Genomic DNA, 26257 nt, shown 5'->3' on the forward strand with positions numbered 1-26257 from the left:
AGGAATGATCTTGACCCTCCCACCCATGTCAAAAATGTCCTTTACATAATGTCTGAAGATGCATGTCATTTTCTAGTGACAAACATCTTAAGACATTGGTCAGTAAATGTACCATCAGAAGCAGGCCTCAGGGAAAGGCACTGGGAGAGATGTGACTGAAACTAGCAGAGCTGTGCCCGTTTTCTCTTTTGAGTCCATCAACACACAGGCCTAAAGTTATACTATGCTTCTAGCAGTATTTGGCTTCGTTTCTTTTGAGGGGGCTTCCAAATGAGCCTATCATTGAGGCTTTTATCCAGTGGCCGATGTCTTCATTTTGTCTCTAATTTCTATCCCTCCAGTGTTTTCTATTTTGTCTTCCATCTTTTTACGTTTCACAAAAAACAATCTGTTTAGGAGGGGGAAATGAAATTGCTGCCCAGTAATGTTTGCTCCTCTGGAAGCACTCTTGTTCTACTCCCTTTCTAGAAATACACAGTTGCACTCACAGAGGAGGTCTCTAAATGATAGTTCCTACTAATGTGGGAGAAGCATACAGTATCTTGTTTCTGCCAGAAGAGGGAGCCATTCCCACACTGAAATCTGTGTTGCTGGAAGTTAGTGAGCTCAGTGAATGGCAAAGAGAGAAAGTGGTTATGTGTGTAGTGGGGAGGAAGGTGGGGGAGAGAAAGGAACCAGAAATAAACCAGCCACAAAAAAGATGAGTTGTGTGTCATTCTTTCAGCTGGAAGCCTGTAACATCAGCACCTTGCAATAGCCGCACCGTGGAACAAATGATTTCTCTGTGTTGGTGAGTTTATGCTCAGGGGCAAAGATTAATTTCATATCTTGGTGTCGGGTTAAATCATATGTGTTTTATTTGTGGGTATTGGGGTTCATGGTTGGGGAGGGGAGTCCCTTTGCACTGACTCCGTGCCATTTCGATAGCCTTCTTTCATTTTCCTTTTTACAAACTGTGACCTAGCAGAGTTGACATGCTGGTCTTTTCCTTCTGTGCGGCTCTGTTCTAGCTTATCTTTGAATATTTATACACATATGTGGTTCTGCACATTTGGGCATGGATTGTATATACGTATGTTCAGCAAGATCACAAATGAAATGCCCCCAGGATCTTTTGAGGCTTGTTGGGCAGCCACTTTTAGAGACCATTGTAAAATAAATTATTTTGTGACCATGTCCATTTTACTATTGGGAGAAATGAATACATCTCTACTATTTGGAAAGGTGGGTTTTTTCCACCAAAACCAGTACAACCCTGGGAAGTTTAGATTAACATGGCATGCTCAGAATCAGAACATTTGAATAATTTATTTCCAGTCTTTTTTTGTTTGTTTGTTTGTTTACACCCAAATGGGCTATGGAAAATACTGTTTGTTTATCTTATAGAGAAATAAGGAGGAGGCTGTGTTCTCCATAGAGAAAGCTTCTTGGATTTTAAAAGCAGGATATTTGAAGGGCTAGTGCCCATCATTTTCACTCATGCCTGGATTTCACTCTTTTGTGATTTAGGAAGGAGAATTCACACAGACAGACCTTTTCTATCAAGGTGATGTGGCTACCTACCACTCCAGGTGAGAAGAACCCTGTGATGTCAGTGTCCTGGGCTTGGCAAAATAGAGAGAGATCACGTAGCATCATCCCAGATGTAAATCCAAGGTCAGACACAGCAGAAAATCCCAAAGAAATTGCTGCACTACCTGGGCATTTCTAAAGGGAAAAAGACTATGATTGTGACCTAATCCTTGGACTGTGACAATTATGAGCCATGGCTGGATACTTAAAGAAATATGAGAAAGTTTCTCAATAGCTAAAGACTGAAGTTTACTTATCTTTCATACTGTAGCCACTAGGTTGGGAACCTACATAAAGGGCCAAAAGGATCTGCTCCTAGGACTTTTCCTTCTTTCCTTCTGCCAATGAAGACTAAAAACAACCTAAGGATCTCAAAGATGTTTGCCAGAGAATGGGAAAACTCATGCCTTAGCCTGGGATGGTTTCATCCTATGGCCCACTTGAACAGGATATACAAAGCATGACTTGGGTGATGAGCATCTAGATAGGTCTGCCTCGATGCACCAAGTTTGCACATGAACCAGAAGGGATGGCTGGAATTGAAGGAACCATGTCTATCTCCTGAGAAGACTAATTAAGAAGAGATCACAAAAGTTGTGTGTGCCTGGTGGCTTTTTTGCTGAAAAAAAATTAGGGCTTGCTGGTCTATGCATCTGCTCCCATTCATGCATTTGGAAGATGTTTACCTTATGCAGTACAGCTTGCCTGCTTTGATTGTGTCCCTTTTTTCTCTTTTTTGCTCTGCTATGCAATTCACATTCTAAATAAAGTAGGAAGAAAAATGTTCTGCCCAGGACGAGACTAGAGCAACAAAAGCTGAACAGGTAGGGAATGTCTTCTTATGAAAAGCAGCAATGCTCTAACTATATATTTAACTGTCTATAAGCTATTTACTGCCTTAAAATGTAAATGTATTTTCTTTGTCTCTAGGACTATGAATCTTTAACAATGTGGAGCAATATGAGGAGTTGATTCCTGAGGCTACCTATAAAGAGAGAACTGGTGTTTTAATTTCATAGCAAAAAGATATGAAGGCTGAAAGGGTATTAAAATGTTCCACCAAGTAGAAGGATGGAAAATTAAATCAGAAACAAAAGCACCTAATGTGTTACGCTTCAGTAGAGCTGAAGGGCTAGTTAAATGGACACTGGATAAACTGAATCAATAGTCTATTTCAGTGAGAATATATCTGGAAACTGGGAAGTGATCGTGCCCCTGATCTGTTGAGTTTATATCTATGGGACTCTGAGGATTTTTCTGCTGGCCTGTTCTTGCTACAGTAATCTCTTTTAGGCTGAAATTCAGAAAGCATTGTCAAGAAACAGCAGTAGCAGCAGCCAGGGCAGCAGCATCAGCAACAACAAAATGACTGTGACGGCCACTTTCAGATACTTGCCTGATGTTTCTTAATGAGATTCCTAAGGATGATGGAATCCCTCCCAAGAGTGAAGAGACTTTAGCATCAGCTTTAGGGGAGGTCTGCTTGGCTGCTGGTGAGTAATTAATGGACACCTGATGTCTCTTTTGTAAGGACATGAGTTGATGTCATCATCACAAGCCCCATGATAGGAGATTGCCTCAGGAGAAAAGATGATTTGGAACAACACCACTATGGACGGGAAAGGGTTGCTTGTGAAAAGGGATTCTTGCTTTCGAATCCTCACCGGCTGCTTCCTCTCCTTGCTGATTCTTTCCACCCTCCTAGGCAATACACTGGTTTGTGCAGCCGTCATCAGGTTTCGCCACCTGAGGTCCAAAGTGACCAACTTTTTTGTGATCTCTTTGGCAGTCTCAGACCTTTTGGTAGCAGTCTTGGTCATGCCCTGGAAAGCTGTTGCTGAGATAGCTGGATTCTGGCCTTTTGGATCATTCTGTAACATCTGGGTAGCTTTTGACATTATGTGTTCCACAGCCTCAATCTTGAATCTGTGTGTCATTAGCGTGGACAGGTATTGGGCCATCTCCAGTCCTTTCAGGTATGAGAGGAAAATGACCCCCAGAGCAGCCTTCATCATGATCAGTGTGGCATGGACCTTGTCTGTCTTGATTTCTTTCATCCCAGTCCAACTGAACTGGCACAAGGCTAAAACCACAAGCTTTCTAGACTTCAATGCCAGCTTCCAAGGTGTAGCTATGGACAACTGTGATTCCAGTTTAAACAGGATGTATGCCATCTCTTCCTCTCTCATTAGCTTTTACATCCCAGTGGCCATCATGATAGTTACCTACACAAGGATATACAGGATTGCTCAAAAACAGATAAGACGGATTTCAGCCTTGGAACGGGCAGCCGTGCATGCCAAGAACTGCCAAACTCCTGCTGGCAATGGAAACAGTCTGGATTGCCATCAGCCAGAGAGTTCCTTCAAAATGTCCTTCAAGAGAGAAACAAAAGTCTTAAAGACTTTGTCAGTGATCATGGGGGTGTTTGTTTGCTGCTGGTTACCCTTTTTCATACTGAACTGCATGGTGCCCTTCTGTGAACCCACTGTACCATCCAGGGGAACAGAACCATTTTGTATTAGTTCTGCCACTTTTGACATTTTTGTTTGGTTTGGATGGGCCAATTCTTCACTCAACCCCATCATCTATGCCTTCAATGCCGATTTCCGCAAGGCATTTTCCACCCTCTTGGGATGCTACAGACTCTGCCCTGCTTCTATTAATGCTATAGAGACGGTTAGCATCAACAACAATGGGGGCATAGCTTTTTCCAGTCAGCTTGAGCCCAGAGGGTCCAGCCCCAAAGAGTGTAATCTGGTCTATCTCATCCCCCATTCCGTTATATGCCCAGAAGAGGATGACCTTGTGAAAAAAGAAGAGGCAGGAGGATTGCCTAAAACATTGGAGAAAACATCTCCAGCCCTATCAGGGATCTTGGATTTTGAAGCTGATGTGTCTTTGGAAAAGATCAACCCCATCACGCAAAATGGCCAGCATAAAACCTGAGGGGTAAAGTTAGCCCTTCAAAACATAATAGTGCAAGAAAGATTTTCAAGCTGTTTTTGTTTTGTGGGGTGGGGAGGGGAGGGAGGGGTGAAGAAAGTATGCTATTGTGAGAGTCAAAGCCATCACACAAAAACCCAGGGCTCCATTGAACTGCTGTTTGTCAGAACCATACAATCCAAACAGTTAATTCCAACTTAACATATACTGTGGGTTGTTCAGTGTTGTTCATTCTGAATGGAAATGAAATCAAAGTTGTTCATACAGTGCAGCTGCAAAGAAAAACAATGAAAATGAGCTTGACCAATGTTTGCAGAAATGGAACTGGGGTGGGGGAAGTAAATACACTTTACTATAGGAATACAATGTATTAAACTAAATATGAAGTTCCTGTTTGACTTGCATAGTTGTTCATGGTTGTTTATAGGTTGCAAGTAAAGTTTGGTGAGTTGCCAGGTCAGGTGGATGCCTTTATAAATGATTTCTGAACATCTGTAGAGCCTTATAATAAGAGTGGAATATTTTTAATAGTAGGAAGAGAATGTGTCAATGCTGGCATTATTTATTTATTATTTAAATGACTATTTTTTCATATGTTTCAACAAATCTAGCTTTATTTATCTTATTTTAACATATGTCTAAAGAATGGGATATTTCTGAGGTTTTCTTCACTGCATTTTTGACCAGTTTACTAGTCAGCACTTTATTTAAAAATAATGAAAAGTGTGAGAATTTTTCTAAGATTTGCTTAGAGAACTATAGGACTTGTAATTGTTTAAAACACAGCAAAAGAGGATGAATCAACAGTCCTGTGCCACAAAAGTAAGATGTCTTGTGAGCTCTCCCCTTCCTTACTGCCCAAGCATAGGACCCGAGAAGACCAAATGACAAGTTGTAAAAGCTATGCCCATTTAGGAATGGGGGAAGGAAATGGCTGCAATCGATTATAAAGTTTCATTTTATGTTGACTTTGCTTGACTGTCAGCATGTGAAGCTGTATATACTTGACTTTGTATAAGTATACCACTCTAAAGATGAATCGATCTAAGGAGAAAGCCATCTTTGGTTAACCCACTATGGCATTTGCCATTTGGTAAGATAAACCTCCCCTTTTTAGATGTAGACTTTTAGTTCAGAGTTTGGCTATATTTTGTTGTTGTTGTTGATGGTGGGGAAATGACTACCCCTCCCATACCTTCAAGAAATGTAGGATAGATCTATCAATGGACATTGTCCATGATAGATAAACAGAGCCTCGGTATTTTGAGGCTGCATACCTCCAAAATACAAGATTTTGGAGGCAAGCCATGGAGAAAGGCTGTTGTCCTTGCCTCCTGATTGTCTGTGCCTGATTGACCACTTGGGGAGGAAGGATGCTAGATTCTGGTCAGAGCTGACATGGCCACCTCTTCCTATAGAACTGATTAAAAAAGCCAACAAACCTCAAATCCTCAGAAATAAATATAGATGTATAACTTGTCCAAAATAATATTGTGTAATTTTAGTTTTCCTTTTTGTTTGCTGCCCGTTGCATAGCAAATAGTGCCTCATTCCTATTCTGGATCTCCCATACACTGAATGGAGCAGTGAAACACTGGGAAAATTATATCCCCCTCCCCTCCAATTTCTTTTCCATACTCTGCCACATCCCTCTTGAATTTTCAGGATTTTAAAAAAAACTAGCTTGAAATCAAATTCCTTACTAGCATCCCTTAGTAATATAAACTAAAAATACTAAAGTTCCAAATACTATCAACAGTCACCAGCATTAACATACAAAACATTCCAAGATAAATATTTGGGTTTTTTTTTGAGGGGGGGGGGTGTTAGAAAAAACAGACAACTTTGGAAGAAACATAGCATTCATCAAAAAATGTAGCCAGCAAGAGATCTGGGAGAGACAAGTCAGAAGTCTAATGAAAATATACATTCTGCAATCAGGTCTGTGTTATTTATGTATTGTGAATGTTTTCATATTTCTATTGCCTGTAAGCTGCTTTCATACATATAATAAAAATATTTTGTGAACATAAAGTCAAATAAAGCAATTTACATTATGTTTATTAAATAAATCTTGGGTTTTGTCATATTGTTTTGAATTCTTTTAACAATTTTTTCCCCCTCTCCCCCCCCCCCCCCCCCCGCCGGTCAACCAAGTTTGCTTTGGAATAGCTTCTTGGAACAGATTTGCGGTAGCAAATAGATATAATCTAGGAACAGTGTGTTCATTCAAAAGAAGGTCTATTTAGCATCATTCAAACCTGAATTGAGCTTGGGTTGATTTCTGTCTTTGCTGGAAGTGGGAGAGAGAAGGGCTATAGCTCAGTGGTGAAGCATGGGTTTTGCATGCACAAGGTCATGGGTTCATACTCTAGCAGCATTCTTAATAAGGTTGGGGAAGACTATTCAGGAGCACAGTTAGATTGAATAATGATCTGATTTGCTTTTGGCTGCCTCCAGAGTCCTAAAGTATATTGTAAAGTCTTTTTAAATCACAGAGGTTACGGGACAAAGCCATAAACAATTATTTATATTATATCCAATATAATAGTGTTTCTCTATTCCACACCTCTTTGTTTTGCAACTTAGGCTGCATCTACACTGCAGAATTAGTTGCACTGCTTTAACTGCCACGGCTCAGTGCTATAGAATTCTGGGGTCATTTTGTGAGATACTTAGCCTTCTCTGACAAAGAGGTCTGGAACAACAACCAAAATACAAATCTCATGAATCCATAGGATGGAGTCATCATATTTAAAGTGGTGTCAAACTGCATTAATTCTGCAGTGTGGTAGCAGCCTCTGGGTTACAACCTTAACTGCCTTGACTCCTTTCTACAAAATCCAGGGATTTGTAGTTTTGTGAGGCACCAGAACTCTTTGGCAGAGAACATTTAGAAAGACCTTGTAAAACAACAAATCCCAGGATTCTATAGGATTCAGCTACAGCTCTTAAAGTGGTATCAAACTGCATTATTTATACAGTGCAGATGCACCTTTGATCTATAATAATAAACAATGCACAAGAAACTTTATTTTAGTCATTAAACATGTGAATATGTTTATGCCAGTGTACTGAGCAAATGTGGGCTAACAGCAGTTATTATAACAGAGCCACTACTTTATCTCCCTTTGTGAAATACATTTTAAAAAAGGAATCTGACCAGTGAAAAATAATCAAGAATGGTTTCCCCTCAAAATTAAATGAATAAAACCATTCAGATGGAATCCAAATTTCCATTCTACTGTGTCAACTATAACTGAGTTTTGCTTTTGCATTTCCCAAATCTACAAGTCTAGTATGTAACCAAGGGTATCTTTTTGTTGGATAAATCTGAGCTCCCACTAAGTGTAAGTGGGATTGAAAAATGCTGTTTAACTCTGCTAATATGTTATTTGCTAGATTATATTAGTACTGTATTTATGTATATTTGAATTATCTGAAGCATTGATTTCAATAGGGGCAAGGCAAGGCATTTAGGAGATTTAGCAGATTATAATGAAATTAATTTTGCAAATGAAATCCCAGTGATTGTTGTTTTATACCATGAGATGTGGTAATACCAACTAGCTTGTTGCTGCTGTTGTACGCCTTCAAGTTGTTTTTGACTTATGGAGACCCAAGTCGAGCCACCTGTCGTGGGGTTTTCCTGGCAAGTTTCATCAGTGGGGATTTGCCACTAGCTACAAACAATTGCTAGTTGCTCTGTCGGTTCAGAGACAAAGTATCACTGAATGTAATCTATGGAAGAGCAATGTGGGAGAGGATTTTTGGTTTTCAAGCCCTGCTTTGGGCTTCTTACAGGTCGATGGCTGCTCACTGTGTAGCTTGTGACTGCAGTTGAACCATGAGACTAGAAAACCTCATGAGACAAACCTTATATTTGGTCCAGCAGGGCTCGGTCCTGGGGTTCCTATGCCTTCTGTCAATCATAGACTCATAGAATTATAGAATCATAGAGCTGGAAGAAACCTCAAGGGCCATCAAGTCTAACCCCCTGCCATGTAGGAATACACAACCAAAGCACCTCAACAGATGGTCACCTAGCCTCTGTTTAAAAACCTCCAAAGAAGGAGGCTCCACTACACTCTAGGGCAGCATATTCCACTGTCAAACAGCGCTTACTATCAGGAAGGTCTTCCTAATGTTGAGGTGGAAACTCTTTTTTTGTCATTTGAATCAATTTCTCCAATGTGGTCCTATTCTCTGGAGCTGCAATATTTACTGGAGCCTCTACATTCATGTGGGTGAGAGGGTGAAGACAATGGCAAATCTTACACTCATCTGAATCCTGACAAAGCAGGGATGGGATATGTGTGTGCCATCCTCCTCTCATTGCATGTACACACTTGGATTTCAATGGTGCAGGCAGGGCTTTTAATGCCTATTATAATGCAAAAGTGTGTGTGTGTGTGTGTGTATGAAAAACAAATGGGTTTAATTTGATTTCAGTGCTCTCTCTGACATTTTTCTAAGAAGTTACTTGATGGGTTTTTTTTTCTGTGCTAAGGGGCTGTTCAGACAGCCCAGTAGGGGTGGCATGGAGCCACCCCTGTTTCAATCAGATTGGGGCCACGACAGCCACATGCCTTTCCAAGGTGCAAAAAGGAGCTGCAAAAAGTGACTCCTTTTTGCACCCTGGAAAGGACACCATAGCTGAGTTGCCGCGGCTTGGTGGTGTTCCTTTGGCGCTATGTTGTATGGACACAGTACCGGAGGAGCACTATGACACCGCATGATGTGTGGAGCGGTGCATTGCATCATGGCGCTCTGGCGGCGGAGTTGGGGCATGCATCATGTTGACATGATTCCCCGACTCTGCTCCCAGGCCGGCCTTAATGGCCGGTTTGAACAGGGCCTAAATGTCCTGGTGTAATTGATATACTATAGAAACCTCAACACCTTCCTTATCATCTTCCTTCTGATAATTTTAGTATGGAAACACAAATATGTGTTTCCAGGTGCATTATGGATATGCCTGTTCTCCGTCTTTCTCTCTCTCTCTTCTTTTCCCCGTACCCTTTACATAGTTTGGACATTTTCCAACTACAATAGCTAGAATCCCCCCAGCAAGCATGCCCCTTGGCTCTACATTTATTTAGTTACTTGAGTTCTGAAACAGGAGCAATGCAAAGTGGGAGGACATGGAAGAGGGTCTTCAGAGTTTGGACCCCTAATTATGAGATGCTCTCTCTGTGCCAATGAGACTGATACAACATTGGTTTCTTTCTTGGACCAAGCCAAAACACTATTTTTTGAAATTATTATTTAAAATAATAGCCTTCAGGGACTAATTTATTTCAAAGTGTACACATACGTGGCTTGAAATTGCTGTAGCTGTCAAAGTGGTTTGAACTGTTGCTTTGTGCAATATGTTTCTGTTTTGTTTAAATTATTTATGGACTTAATCTGGAAATGTTTTAAATTGTTTATATTGTATACTGCCCTGAGGTTTTATAATAAATGGAGGATAGAAGTGTTGTGACAAATAAATAAATACCCCTCCTTTCTCCCAAAATGGGACTCAAAGTGGCTATAAATTAACTATATATTAAAACCAATTAACCCTAAATTAAAGCCAGTTAGTTGAAGCAGAAAAGTGAAAGATCCTAGGCTGTGCTATGTTGCTTTATGCACCACAGACAATTTACTTTTCCCCTCTCCTCCTCTTCTTTTTTAATCTTCGTTTTTATTTTTTGTCATCCAGAAGGCTCTTGCCACAGTGTTATTCTTTTGACAAAGCCCCTTGTGAGTATGCAGAACTGATGTCATTAGTGGGAGATGATGCTATGTTAAGCATAGGCTATTCCCAGTGAAAGTGGGAAATGAGGGCAAACCTTGGATGCAACCTTCACTGAGCAAATATATGTACGTGGGGTCATATGTGGTGTTTTTGTTCCATCTCTTTTGAGAAGCAGGGCCAAGTGCTGTAACAGAAAGATAACATGCAAGGCCAATGGCCTAATTATGTAGAAAAGCTGTACTCTGAGGAAAATACAAATATAATGCAAGACTCATATTGTAGTGTACGGGTGTAGCTATGGAGAGACAAAGTGAAGGCATGATCCTTCCCAATAAGAATTCTGAGCATGTGTGCACGCACACGCACACACACACACACAATTAAATTTCTCTTCATTCCTCAAATATCTACCATTGTAGAGAGTCAAACACTGAAAATTGTTCACACCTAGGACATTTATATTTGCTGTGTTCATATTCCCATGGTAATTTTGCTGGCTCTATTTCTTTGGATGCCTACATTGTATTTCTAAATGGTCAACTGAAGTTATTGCAATGCTAGAAATTTGTGAACTAAAGGGAAATGTCACTGGGGGCAGAATTTCTATGGGGGGAAAATTGCCCCCATTTATCTTTTCCCACCCCCTAGCCAGCTAGACCTGTTGTAGAACCAGGAAGGGTGCAGTAAAGGATGACTATTCTGAGGAAAAGTTCCAATATTTGGGGTTTTCTAATTTTAAAAATAAGATAAGTAACAGACAAGGAGTAGACTGCCTCAGAAGCTAGTGGATTCTCCTTCTTTGGAAGTCTTTAAACAGAGGTTGGATGGCTATCTCTTGGGAGTATTTTGTGCCTGGATGGCAGGGTTGGATTAGATGGTCCTTGTCGTCCCTTCCAACCTTACAATTCTATGATTCTGTGACATGATAAACCTGTATGGAATTATGCATGATATGGAAATAATGGAAATAGATATGTTTTCTTCCTCTCTCATAATACTGGACTCAGTGAAACTGAATTGTGGGAAATTTAGGACAAATTTAGGACACTGTTCAAACAATGTAGATTTAAATTCAGTCCTACAAGATGCCACAATATCCATCAGTGAAGGCTTTAAAAGGAGGTTGGTGAAATATGTGCAGGTGGGGTAATCCCTAGTTACTAGTTATGTATTACCACACAAAGAAGAGATAGTAGGCTTCTGTTGGTGGGGAAGGAGGATTGGGAGATACTGTTGCTCTTTTATCTAGTTTGTGGGCTCCCACAGGCAACTGTTTGGCTACATTTCATGGCTAGGTACTGTAGGACTTTGTTTTGATCCAGTATGGGTTTTCTCATGTTCTCCTACTTTGGGCCTAACTGGATGAGTTAGATGAGTTCACACAACAATCTGACATAGATGTTTATGATGAGATAGTTTGAGTACATTTATGTGAGAAAATGGCATGTCAGTAAGCATGATGGCGATGATGGTACACTTGCTTAGTAGCCCATTTTTTTTTGTGTGTGTGTGTATAAGTGTGTGGACACACACGTATGCATTAAAGTTCATGGAAGTAACTGTGGTTGTAGGTGTTAACTGAACATGAGGAGCCATAAATTTAAGTGAGCCTCACTCTGTGTCTGTGTCTTTCTTTGTAATGTTCAAGGTGAAATGTGTGTATCTCACATAGTAGGGAAGCATAATGTCTTGATTTACAACTTCACAGTGTGGCCATGCTTTGAATATTGTTAATGGTGTAGGTTATCAAGACATTGTCCAACTGCAAAAGGGGAAGAAAAGGGCAATTAAATCCATTAGGGTCTAACGGCACTTTCCCTCCAAATAAATGATAAAATGTCGTTGTTGTATTACCTTAGAATCATAGAATCATAGGAGATTATCACACAGGGTTGTCCTTGTCACGTCCTTTCCCTGTCCTTATCACACGATCAGCAAAAGACTTTCAGATGACGTGCTTATCCTGACATTATCCTGTAGATTAAGTACAATTGTCCGTGCTTGTGCAAAAGACTTTCTGATGATGTTGCATTGATCCCATCATTTTCCAGCCAGTGAGGTGGAATTGTCCCATTATTTTCCTTCATTTTTGAATAACAGAATAATATGATAATACTAGTGGAATACAGGAACAACCCGTTAATACTAGACAGGACAATTGTACTTTGCTGACAGGATAATGAATTGATAAGTGAGACGTTTATGATAGTCTTTCATGTGATCATGATAAGGATGGGAAAAGGATGGGAGAGCAATCTGCTTCACTCCCACCCCTGTCTGATAATCTCCATAGAGTTGGAAGAGACCGCAGAGGCCATTGGTTCCAACCCTTTGCCATGCAGAAATACAAAGCACTCCCAACAGATGGCCATCCAGCCTCTGTTTAAAAATCTCCAAAGAAGGAGACTCCACCACACTCCGAGGCAGCATATTCCACTGTTGAACAGCTCTGACCATCAGGAAGTTCCTCCTGAGATTTAGGTAGTTTTAATCCTGATGAATCCACTGCTCTGTATCCTAATCTCTGGAGCCAGGGGAAACAACCCTGTTCCCTCTTTGATATGACATCTCTTCAAATATTTAAACATGGCTATTATGTCACATCTTAACCTTCTCTTTCTCAGGCTAAACATTCCCAGGTCATTACCCCTATCTCCTGCACCTGCTCCTCTAAAATGGTCCAGGCTTTTGCCTAGTATTACTCAAAGATTTGTGTTTTTGTTATAAGAATTGACCTGAAGCCCCCTCCACAGTAAGTAAAGAATCCTTTTCCTCAAAATTAAAAAAACAAAACCCTGTGTACTTATCTTTTTGAGATCTGACAGTTAACACAGTTATGATATATATTTTCATACAAATTGCTCCCCAAAGCATACTAGGGACCAGTGAATTCTCTTTCACAAACTTTAAAGACACTTTTTACACACACACATAAATCCTGCACCTATTAAGTTTGTAAGGATTCCTCTCCGAAGACGTAAACGTGCCTGTGAATTTTTTCCTAATTCTGTAAAGAAATAAAACACTATAGGGCTAAATCCAATTTTCAGTTCCAACTACAGTAAACCTACAGCCTTATCACATTACAAAACTAAGGTGAGATGGAGCAGCAGAGAAGCTGCTTTCTGCTTACCCTTCCGCATGGCCTTGAAGGACTTCCATTCTCTTCATGAGGGAGACAGTTGTAAAAGCATGTCTTTTGTCATGCTAGGAAAATTCATCTGGCAAAAGGCACACTTTTATTAACATCTCCCTTGGAAATGCTTTGAGGACAGGTAAGCAGAAAGCTGCTTCTCTGTCACTGCATTTTGGTTTATTTTTGTAATGCCATAAAGCTTCTAATAAATAAATTGGGCTTATTTCAGTGTTTTCCAGTTTATTTATCTGACTCTTGTCTTTCTTCATGAGCTGGGACTCAAGGTGGCTCACAACAGATTAAAACTGGTACATGGAAGAACAGGTACAAATAAAAACAAACAGAAAGTTATACAGTGGACCCTTGTTATATGCTGGGGTTTGTTTCCAAGATGCCCCATGGATAACAGAATCCATGGATGCTCAACTCCCATTAAATATAATGACATAGCAAAATGGTGTCCCTTATAAAAAAAAAAAAGAAAAGAAAATCAAGGTTTGCTATTTGAAATTTATACTTTTTTTGAACATTTTCAAACTGTGGATGCTTGAATCCATGTAGAAAAAATCTGTGTATAAGAAGGGCCAATTGTAATATTAAAACAATCAAACAATTATAGCATCAAAATATTGTTGTTAAAAACATTTTAAAAATACATTAAGAAAAAAAAGTGCAGCACTAATTTGTTAAAAGCCTTTTCTCCACAGCTAGTCTGTTCCTGAAAGCTAAAGTGAACAAAGGGCTCCCAGTAGATTTAATGAATCAACTCTAGTTGGGATTTAGAAGATTATCAGATGGGGGGAAATCGTGGAAGAAAAAGGCATACTCCAGCAAAGTTGTGTGATCATGCTGGAGATTTTCAGATGATGTCACACTTATCTCATGAAGATCCAGGAATGGATGATGTCATGTTTAACCCATTAAGATTCAGGAATGCTCCAGCAACAAAGCATTCCCATGACTTCTCCATGAATTGTTTGTTGCTCGAGCATTCCTGGATCTTCATGAGTTAAGTCCTGGATAAGTGTGACATCATCTGAAAATCTTCAGCACAATTGCACAGCTTTGCTGGAGTATGCCTTTTCCCCCCATGACCCCCCCCCCCCCGCATCTGATAATCTCCTAAAATCTGTATAGCCATTGTTCTTAATTTTAAAATCATCAATGAGGCTGCAAACAGCATCAGCTCTTCCAAGGTGAGATGAGACTTTAAATGCAAGCTGAAGCAAATCATGTCTAAAATGATCTGATCCAAAGTGTAATCGCCTTAGAAAAGTGTGATCCAAACTAATTTTTATTTTGAATGTCCTTCCCCAACCCCCCACAAGTGATGTTGCTGCATAAACTAATAAGGTGTTCAACAGTTTAATCTTTCTCTTTACATGGATGGTATTTCTTACCTGTGGTTATTTTTTCAATCTTTTCCTTGATGTTAAGCCAGACAAAATTATGGTTGAGAAAGAGAAATTATGGCTGGATTATAGATGTGGGAACAGAGAGGGAAAAGATTATGAAATAACGAGTTCAACAAATAAAGATTCGGTGCCTCACTGAAAAGAAAACAATGGTGGTTCTCAGTGGTGAAAGTGCTCTGGAAGCACTTTCAAATGGACTGATAAAATATCTGAATGAAATTTCCATAGACAGAAGCACAGTTACAAACAGTGACACTGCTTAGAATGTGCCACATTGTCTAATGATACCTCACTGATTCTTAGGTTTTTAAAATCTGAATCACTGATTATCCAAAAGTCAGTAATGGGGTGAGGCATATGGGGCAGCTCTGGCCACTATTGGGTTGGGACTGTGGTGACCGCATAGCCTGCTCCCGAAGTGGGCCACCATCTGCAGTCTCAAGCCATGCTGACCAGGAGTTGATTAAATCAAGTTCATTTAATCCAGTCCTATGTACCAGAGCGTGGCTGTGGTGCGGCTTTCGGCCATTTCTGGTGCCCACATCATCCAAACACCACGTCCCCAAAACAGCCAGAAGCCACTTTATTTGGACTGTGTGTTTTGGGCCATTGATCATCTATAGTCAATAATAGCTTTTTGTCAATGTCTTAGTCCAATGCTCAAGCCACTATACCATAGCATGCCCAGCCTTAAACGGATCAACAGAAATGCCAGCATTACTGGTAGAGGCAGAAAAGTGATCGTAATAGGAAAGAATCCCCCTCTATAGAATGGCCTGGGGTGGGGGTGGAGGTGGGAGGAGGGAGTTCTGCTTGCTGTGGCATAGTGAGGCATTTTGATTTGGTCCATTGAGGCACCCACCATATGAAATTATCTCTCTAGTGAGATCCTTCTGGTTCCCAGTGTTTGATCTTTCTACCATTAGCTAAACATCTATTTGTTTCTATAGGCATTTTCATAATTTTTATTATTTTTTCACCAGCATTGTCAGTTATCTCTATTATTTATTCTTTTAAATGGATTGTGGTTATATTGTATCAGTTTTCATGGTAAATCACTGAGAATTTGCTAAAAATGAAAAGCAGTATAAATACACTGTTTAAAAAAAAATCATGGAATCAAATGAGACAGGGCTCCAATGACCCTTTTGTGGGCATCCTCTGACCACAGCCCTCCCCTCCCCTCCCAGCTGCAAATGTTTTAGCAGCAGATCCTGGTTGCTCTTTCACTGGCAGAGCAACTGAGAAGGAAGAAAAGCTGATCATTGGCATATCTTTGTTCCCCTCCCCCCATGACAATTGAGAAGCAAAGTGGTAATCACCAAAAGGACCATGCCGAATGTTTATGGATCCCTGCTAGTCCCATGGTCACTCAAAGGAGCTTAGAACCTTAATCATGGGGTGTCTAAGAGCATCATCCAATTTGAAGCTACTAACTTCAATAGCTGTCCAGTAACATAAATGAGGCATATTGGACCAAAACAACTACCGCAAGAGGAGAGGAGCAATGGAAATGGAATGAATGTAATGCTGTGGAGGGGGGACCTAAGTCTGCTGCAATGTTTTCATAACATCGTTGGGCCTAAGTCTGCTGCTAAGCAATAAAGTAATATTGCTACAAGCTGGGGATCTGAACAACAGCTTAAACGGGGGTGTCACTAGGGGGGGGGGGGGGGGGGTCCAGACCTTACTGGGTGACACCTCAGGGTGGTGTCACCTGGTGCACTGGTGGGAAGGGGCTATCGTCCAGTTCTGATGCCTTTGCCAGAGGGAGGGTCTCCTTCATCTCCCACCCTGCCATTCACTCTGCTAGGCCTGGAAAAGGCTGTTGAAGGGGTATTTAAAAATAACCTGCATCATGTGTGAAATATACTAAGAATACCATTGATCTTAATAACAGAAGCAGAACTGCTGTTACAAGGCCTTCAGAATGAATGCCTTGGCTCATTTAATTAAATCTAAGTTAGTACACTGCTATCCTACCCTTCTTCCAGTATTGAACCCAAGGCAATTCCATGTTGGTGCTCAAGTGACTTTCCATCTGGCATAGGTCAGACCCAGATCTGCTTTGCTTTTTAATGAGGTTGCCAGAGCATGCGCCCTGAGGCAGAGTGAGACTGCCACCACCTCAGATGGCAGATGGTAGGGAACAGGGAGTGGCAATGAAGTGGGAGGGCAGAATTCTGTCTGCTACACAGCATGCCCACCACCTGCTGACTTAGTCAGCTGTCCCCAGGTGAGAATGTAGGCTACATTGCTGGTGTCAAATTATGGGTCAACTCCAACTCTGGTCAGCTTCTGTATGTGTAGTTAGAGGAAGTGCTATTTCACCCTTCATCTCAGGCTGGGAAATGCCTTGAGCTTCCCCTGCCTCAGATGTTGTGCTGGAATACAGAATTTAACTTAGTATGCTCCTTTGCTCTCATTATTATAAATATCCTCCTATTACCCTTCAACTTCTCTTTAAATGTGTAATAAATTTTATCACCTTGCTCTAACTCTGCTTGCCTTGATGCCATAAAATAGATTTAATGCTTGATATATTCCCCACACACACACAAATTAAAGAGATTGTAACATATTTATACAAACACCCACACTGTTTCTTTTCAAAATGACCCTTAAAAGTCATTTTGATGTACTGTCTGGTTATTCAGATCTTTATTTAAGCCAGAGCAGAAACACTATATCCTGTACAGATTTTTTCAGAGAATAAAGTTAATAATACATGAAGTGCAGCTTTCAATGAGCCTAGTGTTTTGTTTTGTGTTTTAAAAAAGACCATGGCACCATAAGCATCAGATAAGAACCACATTTCTTCACCACAGAGAATTTGGAAGATGGTAAAATAACATCTAACAGGGCCAGGGCTATAATCATTGTGCCTAACCATTGTTTAAATGGTCAAGTTAAACATCAATAAAAAAAACCTCTTTTAGAGGCTAAACAGACAGGTGATAAACGCTGGCATTGGGATGGAGTGGGGGCATGGCAACTGCATGTAGGACTCCCTGATGCAGGCTTCATGCTGGCCACCAGACCAGATGTCAGGCAGCATCATGCTGTTTCTTCTTTGGTGCAGTGTTTAGACATGCTGCACCAAAGAATGGGCAAAAAGCCATGGTGGCAGCAAGGGTGCCTTTTTGCCAGCACTAAAAGGAGTGGTATTTTGCTGTTCTTTTTAGTGTCAGCAAAGCACCAGATCAGAGCCACAGTGTGTGGTTGCTGTGGCCCTGATCCAATGAGGAAAGGGGTGGCATGATGCTGTTCCAAAGAGGCCATCTGTTTTGCCCCTTACTCTGGATACGAGGCAGGGCAAGTATTTTATTTTGGCCATAAATGTGCCAATGCTTTTAATATTTATACGGCAAGCCACTCCAACTTCATAAATGAAACTTCTCCTCTTCACTCATCACTGAATGGGAGAAATCAATCAGGGAAATGCAGGAATGGAAAACAGGGCATTCAGAATGGTGTGTGTGAATTCAACATTGGCGGGCAGGTTGTTCTTAGTTTTGCCTCCTTGCAAGTATTTTCAGAAGAAGGGTAAATTCCTTTCCCCATGCATCATCTTTAAGCATCTTGAATATGAAAATTTAAGATTTATATATTATTAGTTATTGTTGTGTGCCTTCAAGTTGTTTCTGACCTATGGTGACCCTAGGGCGAGCCTATTACAAGGTTTTCTTGGCAAGTTTCTTCAGGGGAGTTTGCCATCGCCATCCTCTGAGACTGAGAGTGCTTGAGGAGGTTCAATTACATAGGAGTCGCGCACATGTGTGTGTGTGTGTGTGTGTGTGTGTCCAGTTTTTTCTGATCATTACAAATTGGGCATCAGCTCCATCAATCTAGTCTTGCTGGGGTTAACCCCTGTTCCAGGATCTGTGAGGAAAACTCCAGATAAAATACTTAGAATTGTCACAATGGCCTTGTAAAATATCTGATAAGGGAACTCAATGAAAGAACTGTTTAACTTGATAATTTTAGCAACAGTAAAGGAGTCTTTTTAAAAGATGATCTGTAACTGAATTCCCTTTTTAGAGCAAGGGGAAAAGTGGGGGAAGAAGCTGATGCCCATAAACTTCCGTGGTAAAAGAAAGCTAAATTCAACTAATCAGTCCCAACTAGAGTAGACCCATTGAATCAATGCAAACTTCATATGTAAACTCTTGGTGGCGCAGTGGTTAAATGCCTGTACTGCAGCCATTCACTCACAAACCAGAAGGTTGCGAGTTCAGTACCAGCAAAAGGGCTCAAGCTCAACTCAGGCTTGCATCCTTCCGAGGAGGTCGCTAAAATGAGTACCCAGATTGTTGGGGGCAGTTAGATTACACTTTGTAAACTGCATAGGGAGTGCTTAAGTGCACCGATAAGCAGTATAGAAATATATTTGCTATTGCTATTGCATAAATCCCATTGAGTGCATTTAGCCCAGTGTTTTGAGGAGGTCTGACCCAAAATATTTTGTTACAAGGAAATGGGAAAGGGAAATCAGTAGCTACATAAAGGATCAGAATTTTTGATTGTAATTTTAGGTTGTAAGCCTGAAGGCAGGAACCGTCTAACTAAAAAGATTGTCTGTACAGTGCTGTGTAAATTTACAGCACTATATAAATAAAGGTTAATAATAATAATAATAGAATGATATATACTAGATCACTGGAGGCTTCCATGTCAATGGGGTGGTGAAGCAGCTCTGAATTTTAGTGTGACATTCAAAGGAACTATCCAAAGGGCTAAACCCTACTTCTAAAATAGATTCAGTGGATGAGTATTGGGAACTGGGTCTGGGTCTTAAGATACAAATCTATATTCATAGAAATATGTGTTGCCTGGTCTTTATTAAGGACAAAAGAGCTGCAGAGTTCCCTGGATATGAGGAACTGAGGCATGATTAGGGGGGTGTAGGAAGAACAGAATACACAGAGTGACATTTAAGAGGGTGCACAGTACACCTGGAGCAACAGGCACAGCCACTGAATGAGCGAGAAAATGAGTTGTCCTTGTCTCGCTCCTACAGCAGCCACACCAGACATTGAATGGGCCCTCTGGAGATTGCAGCACCTCCCCATCAGCTGCTGGGAAACCTGGTGCCTTCAGAGTTCAGAGTTGCTGTTCATGCAGCAGCTGCACCAGACTCTCAGGGCTACTGGTGGGGTGGGGGAACGGTGCCTTCACAGTCTGGCATGACTGTTGCACAAGCAGCTGCTCTGGACCCTGAATAGGTGCTCCTGAGGCCACAGTGCCACCCCCTCAGCAAAGGTCTGGTTGGGTAGGTGGGAGGCCAGCCTGGGGGGGGGGGGAAGACAATTTGCCCCCCGCACTGGTTGACAACTGCACCTATGCAAGTGGTGAGGGAGGAGCCCACTAGGCAACTCTGCCTTAATCTCCACAAGAATATCAGCTTTCCTGAAATTATGGATAAAACTGGTGTGGAGAAGGACCACATTGTGGCAGGCTGTGCTCACATGGCCATAGCCTTGTTCAATGTTATGTTCTTCACACAAGAAACAGTGATGCTGCCAAAGTTTTCAGGTTCCAAAAAGAGTGTGGGAAAAGTCTCTAAAGCAGGGATGTAAAGAAACATGGCAAGAATGGAGAGGATAAAACACTGAAAAACTCTTCCCACAGCTGTGTCAGTGAAACATATCAGCTCGCTACTGTACGAAGTAGAACATCGTACAATTCCCATCACCACTGCTGCCCTTGTACACACTAGGCACCCCTTCCCTGATGCTAACAATGTGTAGCAAAGGCTACTTTCACTGCTGCATTTATGCATTCAGCAAGCTGTAATCAGGCCACTGATCTTGCCAGAAGCCAGCCAGACTTTCCCCTTGTTTAAATACACACGGAATCTATTTTTAATGATGCACCTCCTCTACCATTGCACTCCTTATGCAATGGTGGAATTCTAATCATGATTTTCCAGCAATGCATTTCCAGCTTAGAGCAGGGAGAGAAAAACGAAGAGAAATCATAATTAATAAGAAATTAAACAACCAAGAAAGGTAACAACACACACACAAGGTGCATCTACACTGTAGAAATAATGAAGTTTGACACAATCTTAAGTGCTGTAGCTCCATCCTATGGCACCCTGGGATTTGTAATTTTACAAGGTATTTAGTTTTCTCTGCCAAAGTGTGCTGATGCCTCAAAAACTACAACTCTCAAGATTCTGTAGGATGGAACCATGGCAGTTAACAGGTGTCAAACTGCATTATTTCAAAGTGTAGATCCACCCACCCACCCACTCTTTCTTATTTAATTCATTGGGTTCTTTCAAGGTGTTTTGCTGTAAGCACAAATATGGCTGGCTTGTGAGTGAATTGAAATATAATATCAGAGGCCAGTGACTATTTTACATCACAAGCATATCTCATTTAAAAAGCCTCTGACAACAAAACTTCTTTTTATAAAGTCTTTTTACACCTGTCCAGCCTCCCTTCCCCTCCTCTTCCCCTGTCTAGCTGGAAGGGTTTTAGAAACATCAGCAGCATGTCTGTAGTAAGCAGTGCAATAAAAATTGATCTGGGAAAGTTTGGTATTCTACTGTATCTATGTATGCCTGCGCTACAATAGGTGAGGTAAACAGCAGCTGACTCCAGGTTTCCTTGCTTCATATGTGTGAACAGAAAATCAGACCTAGATGTTTAATCACCAAAATGGAAATTATAAGAAATGTAGAGAGATTAGTGAAGTCATCATTGCTGGATGCATTTATGAAGAGGTGATCAAGTGGTCTTTAGAAGATTCAAAATGTTTTTGTTTACTTATGAAAGGCTTACCTGACCTGGGAGTTTCATTTTACATGTGTATTCTGTTACTGTAGTTTTGGATGAAATGTTTTGCTGAAACATATTCAACTATCCCCATTCATTCTATTTTATTTCTGTCTCTGATGCCACATTTTCTGTTAAAGAAGTAAAGCTTAAGATCACATCTACTCCATTGACTGAGGTATACCTATACTGTTATTCAATCCAAGAAATAGCCTTGCATTTATTTATTTTTTTATTCTGCCCCACCACTACTGGTCACCAGCAGAAACCATTTTTAATTTTGTGCTCAGTTTTGGGTGTTTATCACATGGGGTTTTTTGCAGCTCTGTTCCAACACGACTGTGGGTCCAACGATGCGAATTCACGTGATAACGTGATGTATTATCACATGTGATGGTTTCTATGGGGGGGTCGTTCCGAGGCACTTCTGCAGTGAATCCAAAGTGACTCCTCATTTTGGTGAATTCAGTAACAAGCAAAATCACAAAAATTGCTTCTAAGCTCACTTCAATGTCACTCCAAATTGGTTTCATGTGGAATGCAACTTTGCTTCCATCCTGGTACACCCCCCCTGAAACCTCCAAGGTCCCACATTTCCCATGATGCAAGACTGCAATTTCGCTCCATTTGCTTCTGATACTCCATCTGCTTCCATTGCTGCCAAGGGGGAAATGTCGCTGGGAAAAGGGCAGAGAGCTACTCGAGAATGAATGTATTCACGTTTTAACATGGACAGAGCTGAGGGTGGGCAGTGGGTACTGGTGTTGATGCAAAAACGGACTCCAAAACCCATAGAAAAGGGTGCTGTTATAGGTGCCAAAATGGATTCCAATGCCCAGAAAAAGAGTGCTAGTTTGAGTGTCAAAACGGACTCCAAAACCCATAGAAAAGGGTGCTGTTATAGATGCGAAAACGGACTCCAAAGCCCAGAAAAAGAGTGCTAGTTTGAGTGCCAAAACGGACTCCGAAACCCACAGAAAAGGGTGCTGTTATAGATGCCAAAATGGAGTCCAAAGCCCAGAAAGAGAGTGCTAGTTTGAGTGCCAAAATGGACTCCAAAACCCATAGAAAAGGGTGCTGTTATAGATGCCAAAACGGACTTCAAAGTCCAGAAAGAGAGTGCTAGTTTGAGTGCCAAAATGGACTCCCAAACCCGTAGAATATGAAGCTATCATTCATGTGAAGGTTGCATTCACGTGAAAGTAGAACCAGGAAGTGGCCCCCTTCTTCACCCCGGAAGTGCAAAGTTTCACAATGCGTTCAGCCCCCCCCACTGAGCATGTGCAAGGGTGCCAATTCGAATCGTTGAATCCGCATGGTATGTACTGGTGTGGTAATTCAAAGTGCTCTCGCTCTGCTTTGACTGAGGAATCACCACAATTTTGTTCTTCACATGTGATCATTCATCACGTGAATTGCCTTGGATTCGAAGTGACCCTGCTTCTTCCTCGCTACAGAAGAGCTTTGAATTGCTGCTCCTGTTTCACGTGTGATAAGGCTTTTTGATAATCTTGAGAAGTGGACAGACCTGGTAAAAACTTGTTTTAAAATATTTTTAACCATGTTATTTACTCTTCTAAGTGTTTTTATTCAGTGTACATCACTCCACGAGCCCTGGTGAGTTGAGAGGTGAAAACCAATAGCTTTAATAATTAAAAATAAAATGAAACTGCTTTTAGTCAATTCTCTGTGATATGAAAACAATGCAGATTGTATTTTGAGATCAGAGGGTGGGATTCATTGATATGAATATTGGCTGAAAATCAAAATGTCATTAAAAGTTACTGTAATACAGTCACTTTAAACTATAGTAGCACTGAATTTTCATGAGGTTTGGCTTTCAATACAAATGTCACCTTTTTTTGTGGGCTGGGGGAAAAATGATTCATAATCCCCTTTCTTCCACTCTTCTGAGAGCGCTACAGCTTGTTTGCAGCCTTTGGTTTCTGATCTGTTGCAACTTTGATAGTGCTTTCAAAAAGGACTTTGTCACAGTATGATCCTAGTCTGTCTGAACACAAAGGGACAACAAGAGATCTGTGTAACTACTAAACTTCTTCTATTTACAAGATATATATATCAGGGTACATAATTATAAAAGACATCAACAATTGCCAATATGCATCAGAAAAGTGCAGTGATAACAGTCCATGTAAACAATGTTGCTAATTTAAGCAGTGAAAATGGTTCTACTGCTGCAACATAATATTAAAGTTCAAAATCTAGACAGCAATAATAATGGATGATGCTTGGAGCAAATGAACTTGAAGTTGGAACTGATAATATTGGCTGGTAGCAGGGTCCTTTATGGGTTGAATTCAGACGGACGGCTACCTCCGGAGTCCTGTGTGGCCGTTTCGACTCACTGGACCAGCATTCTTCTTATCAGTCAAGTCAAGCTGTTCAATGTCGTAGAAGTATGGAACACATAATGTACAATATTAATCCGGTTATGAAATTAATATGCTGATGAAGACCTTGGTGAGTCGAAACGGCCAAGCATCATCCATTATTATTGCTGTCTAGATTTTGAACTTTAATATTATGTTGCAGCAGTAGAACCATTTTCACTGCTTAAAATAGCAACATTGTTTACATGGACTGTTATCACTGCACTTTTCTGATGCATATTGGCAATTGTTGATGTCTTTTATAATTATGTACCCTGATATATATATCTTGTAAATAGAAGAAGTTTAGTAGTTACACAGATCTCTTGTTGTCCCCTTGTGTTCAGACTGTCTAAGTGTAAGCCTGCTGCTCGTTGTTGGTGTTTCTACAGTATGATCCTAGCCAATCAGGGACCACATGGTTTTATGCCAACACAGTTAATGTGACATTACTGAGGGCCAAAAAAGCTTTCCCATTCCTGTCATCTTACATTGTGATAGCCACAAGGGAACACATCTTGCCATGCTTCAGTGGAGTTTCATTTCCTTTTCAGAGCTTCCTTTTCAGAGGTAGAACTACAACTTTCACAATCTCCTTGCCAGCATTTGAGAGTTGTAGTTCAAAACCTGTAAATTTTCCTTAGCTTTTCCTCATGAATGCTGCACATCTGTGTATTTGCCCTGATCCCTAGTACTGAATGATAAAGGGGTCAGATTGTGGATACACATCTGAATGTGCATGCCATGGAAAGGAGAGAGGGATTCCACCCATGTCTGAAATCCCTCAGCACTGTGTTACTTTCAATGAGATGGGCAGACAGATGCAGGCTGACACATGCATTCCTACCCAGATCCTTGGGAATGCTTGCAAAATGCACACTCACAACTTTATTTTGGCTTGGCACCAGTATAAATTACTGAATTATTGTGGCATAGTTCTATAGACAAGGAGAGAATAGCTGTTGAATGCTTTCGGATGTTTGTGGATTGTTTTTTATTGGAGTGATAAATTATCCATCCAGCCACTTGTCGCAGAGCTGCCACTCAAGTCCTCTCAAAATGAGAAATCGGGGGGAGGGGGGGAGAGAACAGTCATTATTCTGTAGGAAAACTCTTAAAAAGGGAAACTATTCATGTGTTGACAGATCTTTAGCAGTAGCTATCAAATATTTAACATAACTGATGTTAGAAATATGGTTGTTAACTCTGTCCCCATTGCCCCTAGTCACCCACTTGGGAGTTGGCTGCACATCCTGAATCTCCAAATGGAGCAACAAGGTTAGACATCCAGATTATAGATTAATTGCTCTATGTGTAATTAATAAACCTGCTGGGAACAGAATAAATTAAATTGTGAAAAGAATAGTTGAAATTAATTTCATTCATTTAATGAAACCAATTTACTCAAATAGAAATATGATCTTACCAGTTGGCCTTGTCCATGACTTCATGAACCTTACCTGCTGCTTGCACAATGTCTGAAAGGTGATGGATGCAGATGAACTGTATAGGGATACAGGATTCTTTTTTTGTCTTGCCAAATATAAAGATGTAAATGGGGAGGGACATCACAGATTTGTGTGAGCAAGCTTTGGGGTTCTCCAGAACATTTCTTGATAGGAAGCTGCCATACAGTGAATCAGATTGTTGGTCCAGATTGTTGGTCCAGTTAGTTGAGTATTGATGACTCTGGCTGGTAGCAGCTCTCCAACATTTCACATAAGATTTTTTAAAAACAAGAATAACAAGAAACATCTCCCCAGGTGGTAAGTTATCCCAGGAAAAGTAGGCACTTATTTTCAGCCCAAGGTGCAGGGGCATGGGGTCAGAGCTGTACATGTAGGGTTCACACCATGACCACTCAACTAGGACAAACAGAAGTATGCAGACATTTGTAAAGTTTTAAAGAAGTATGTACATTGTACATTGCTTCAACATCTGTCATTTCATAGATCACCAAATGCAGCTTCTTTTGGCACAGAATATGTCCTAAGACAGCATATGTAACACACAGCCTTGGTCAATATGTAAAATGTTTCAGGAAAAGAGAATAATTCTGAGCGATAGCCTACTTGGAATCTTTTCACACTATACAGTTATAGAGCTGTGATGTTACTTTAACTGCTATGGCAACCTGGTACTTGGAGTTTGGTGAGGCACTAACTGTTCCTTGGTTGAGAATTCTAAATGTCCCTCACTAAACTATAAATTCCAGGATTCCATAGAACTGATCCATGGCAGTGTAACTGGAACCATAGTGCTATAACTGT

At 40.7% G+C, this 26257-nt stretch overlaps 1 protein-coding gene across 1 annotated transcript; it reads left to right on the forward strand.

Moving 5' to 3' along the window:
• Window positions 1–665: 665 nt before the first annotated feature.
• Window positions 666–4617, forward strand: DRD1 (dopamine receptor D1). Its single transcript, XM_042448052.1, has 3 exons — window positions 666–790; window positions 1510–2396; window positions 2503–4617. The coding sequence occupies exon 3, from the start codon at window positions 3163–3165 to the stop codon at window positions 4519–4521; it is 1359 nt and encodes a 452-aa protein (XP_042303986.1). The 5' UTR covers window positions 666–790; window positions 1510–2396; window positions 2503–3162; the 3' UTR covers window positions 4522–4617.
• Window positions 4618–26257: the final 21640 nt, after the last annotated feature.

Source organism: Sceloporus undulatus, chromosome 2 (genome assembly GCF_019175285.1).
Source record: "Sceloporus undulatus isolate JIND9_A2432 ecotype Alabama chromosome 2, SceUnd_v1.1, whole genome shotgun sequence".
Classification (NCBI taxonomy): domain Eukaryota; kingdom Metazoa; phylum Chordata; class Lepidosauria; order Squamata; family Phrynosomatidae; genus Sceloporus; species Sceloporus undulatus.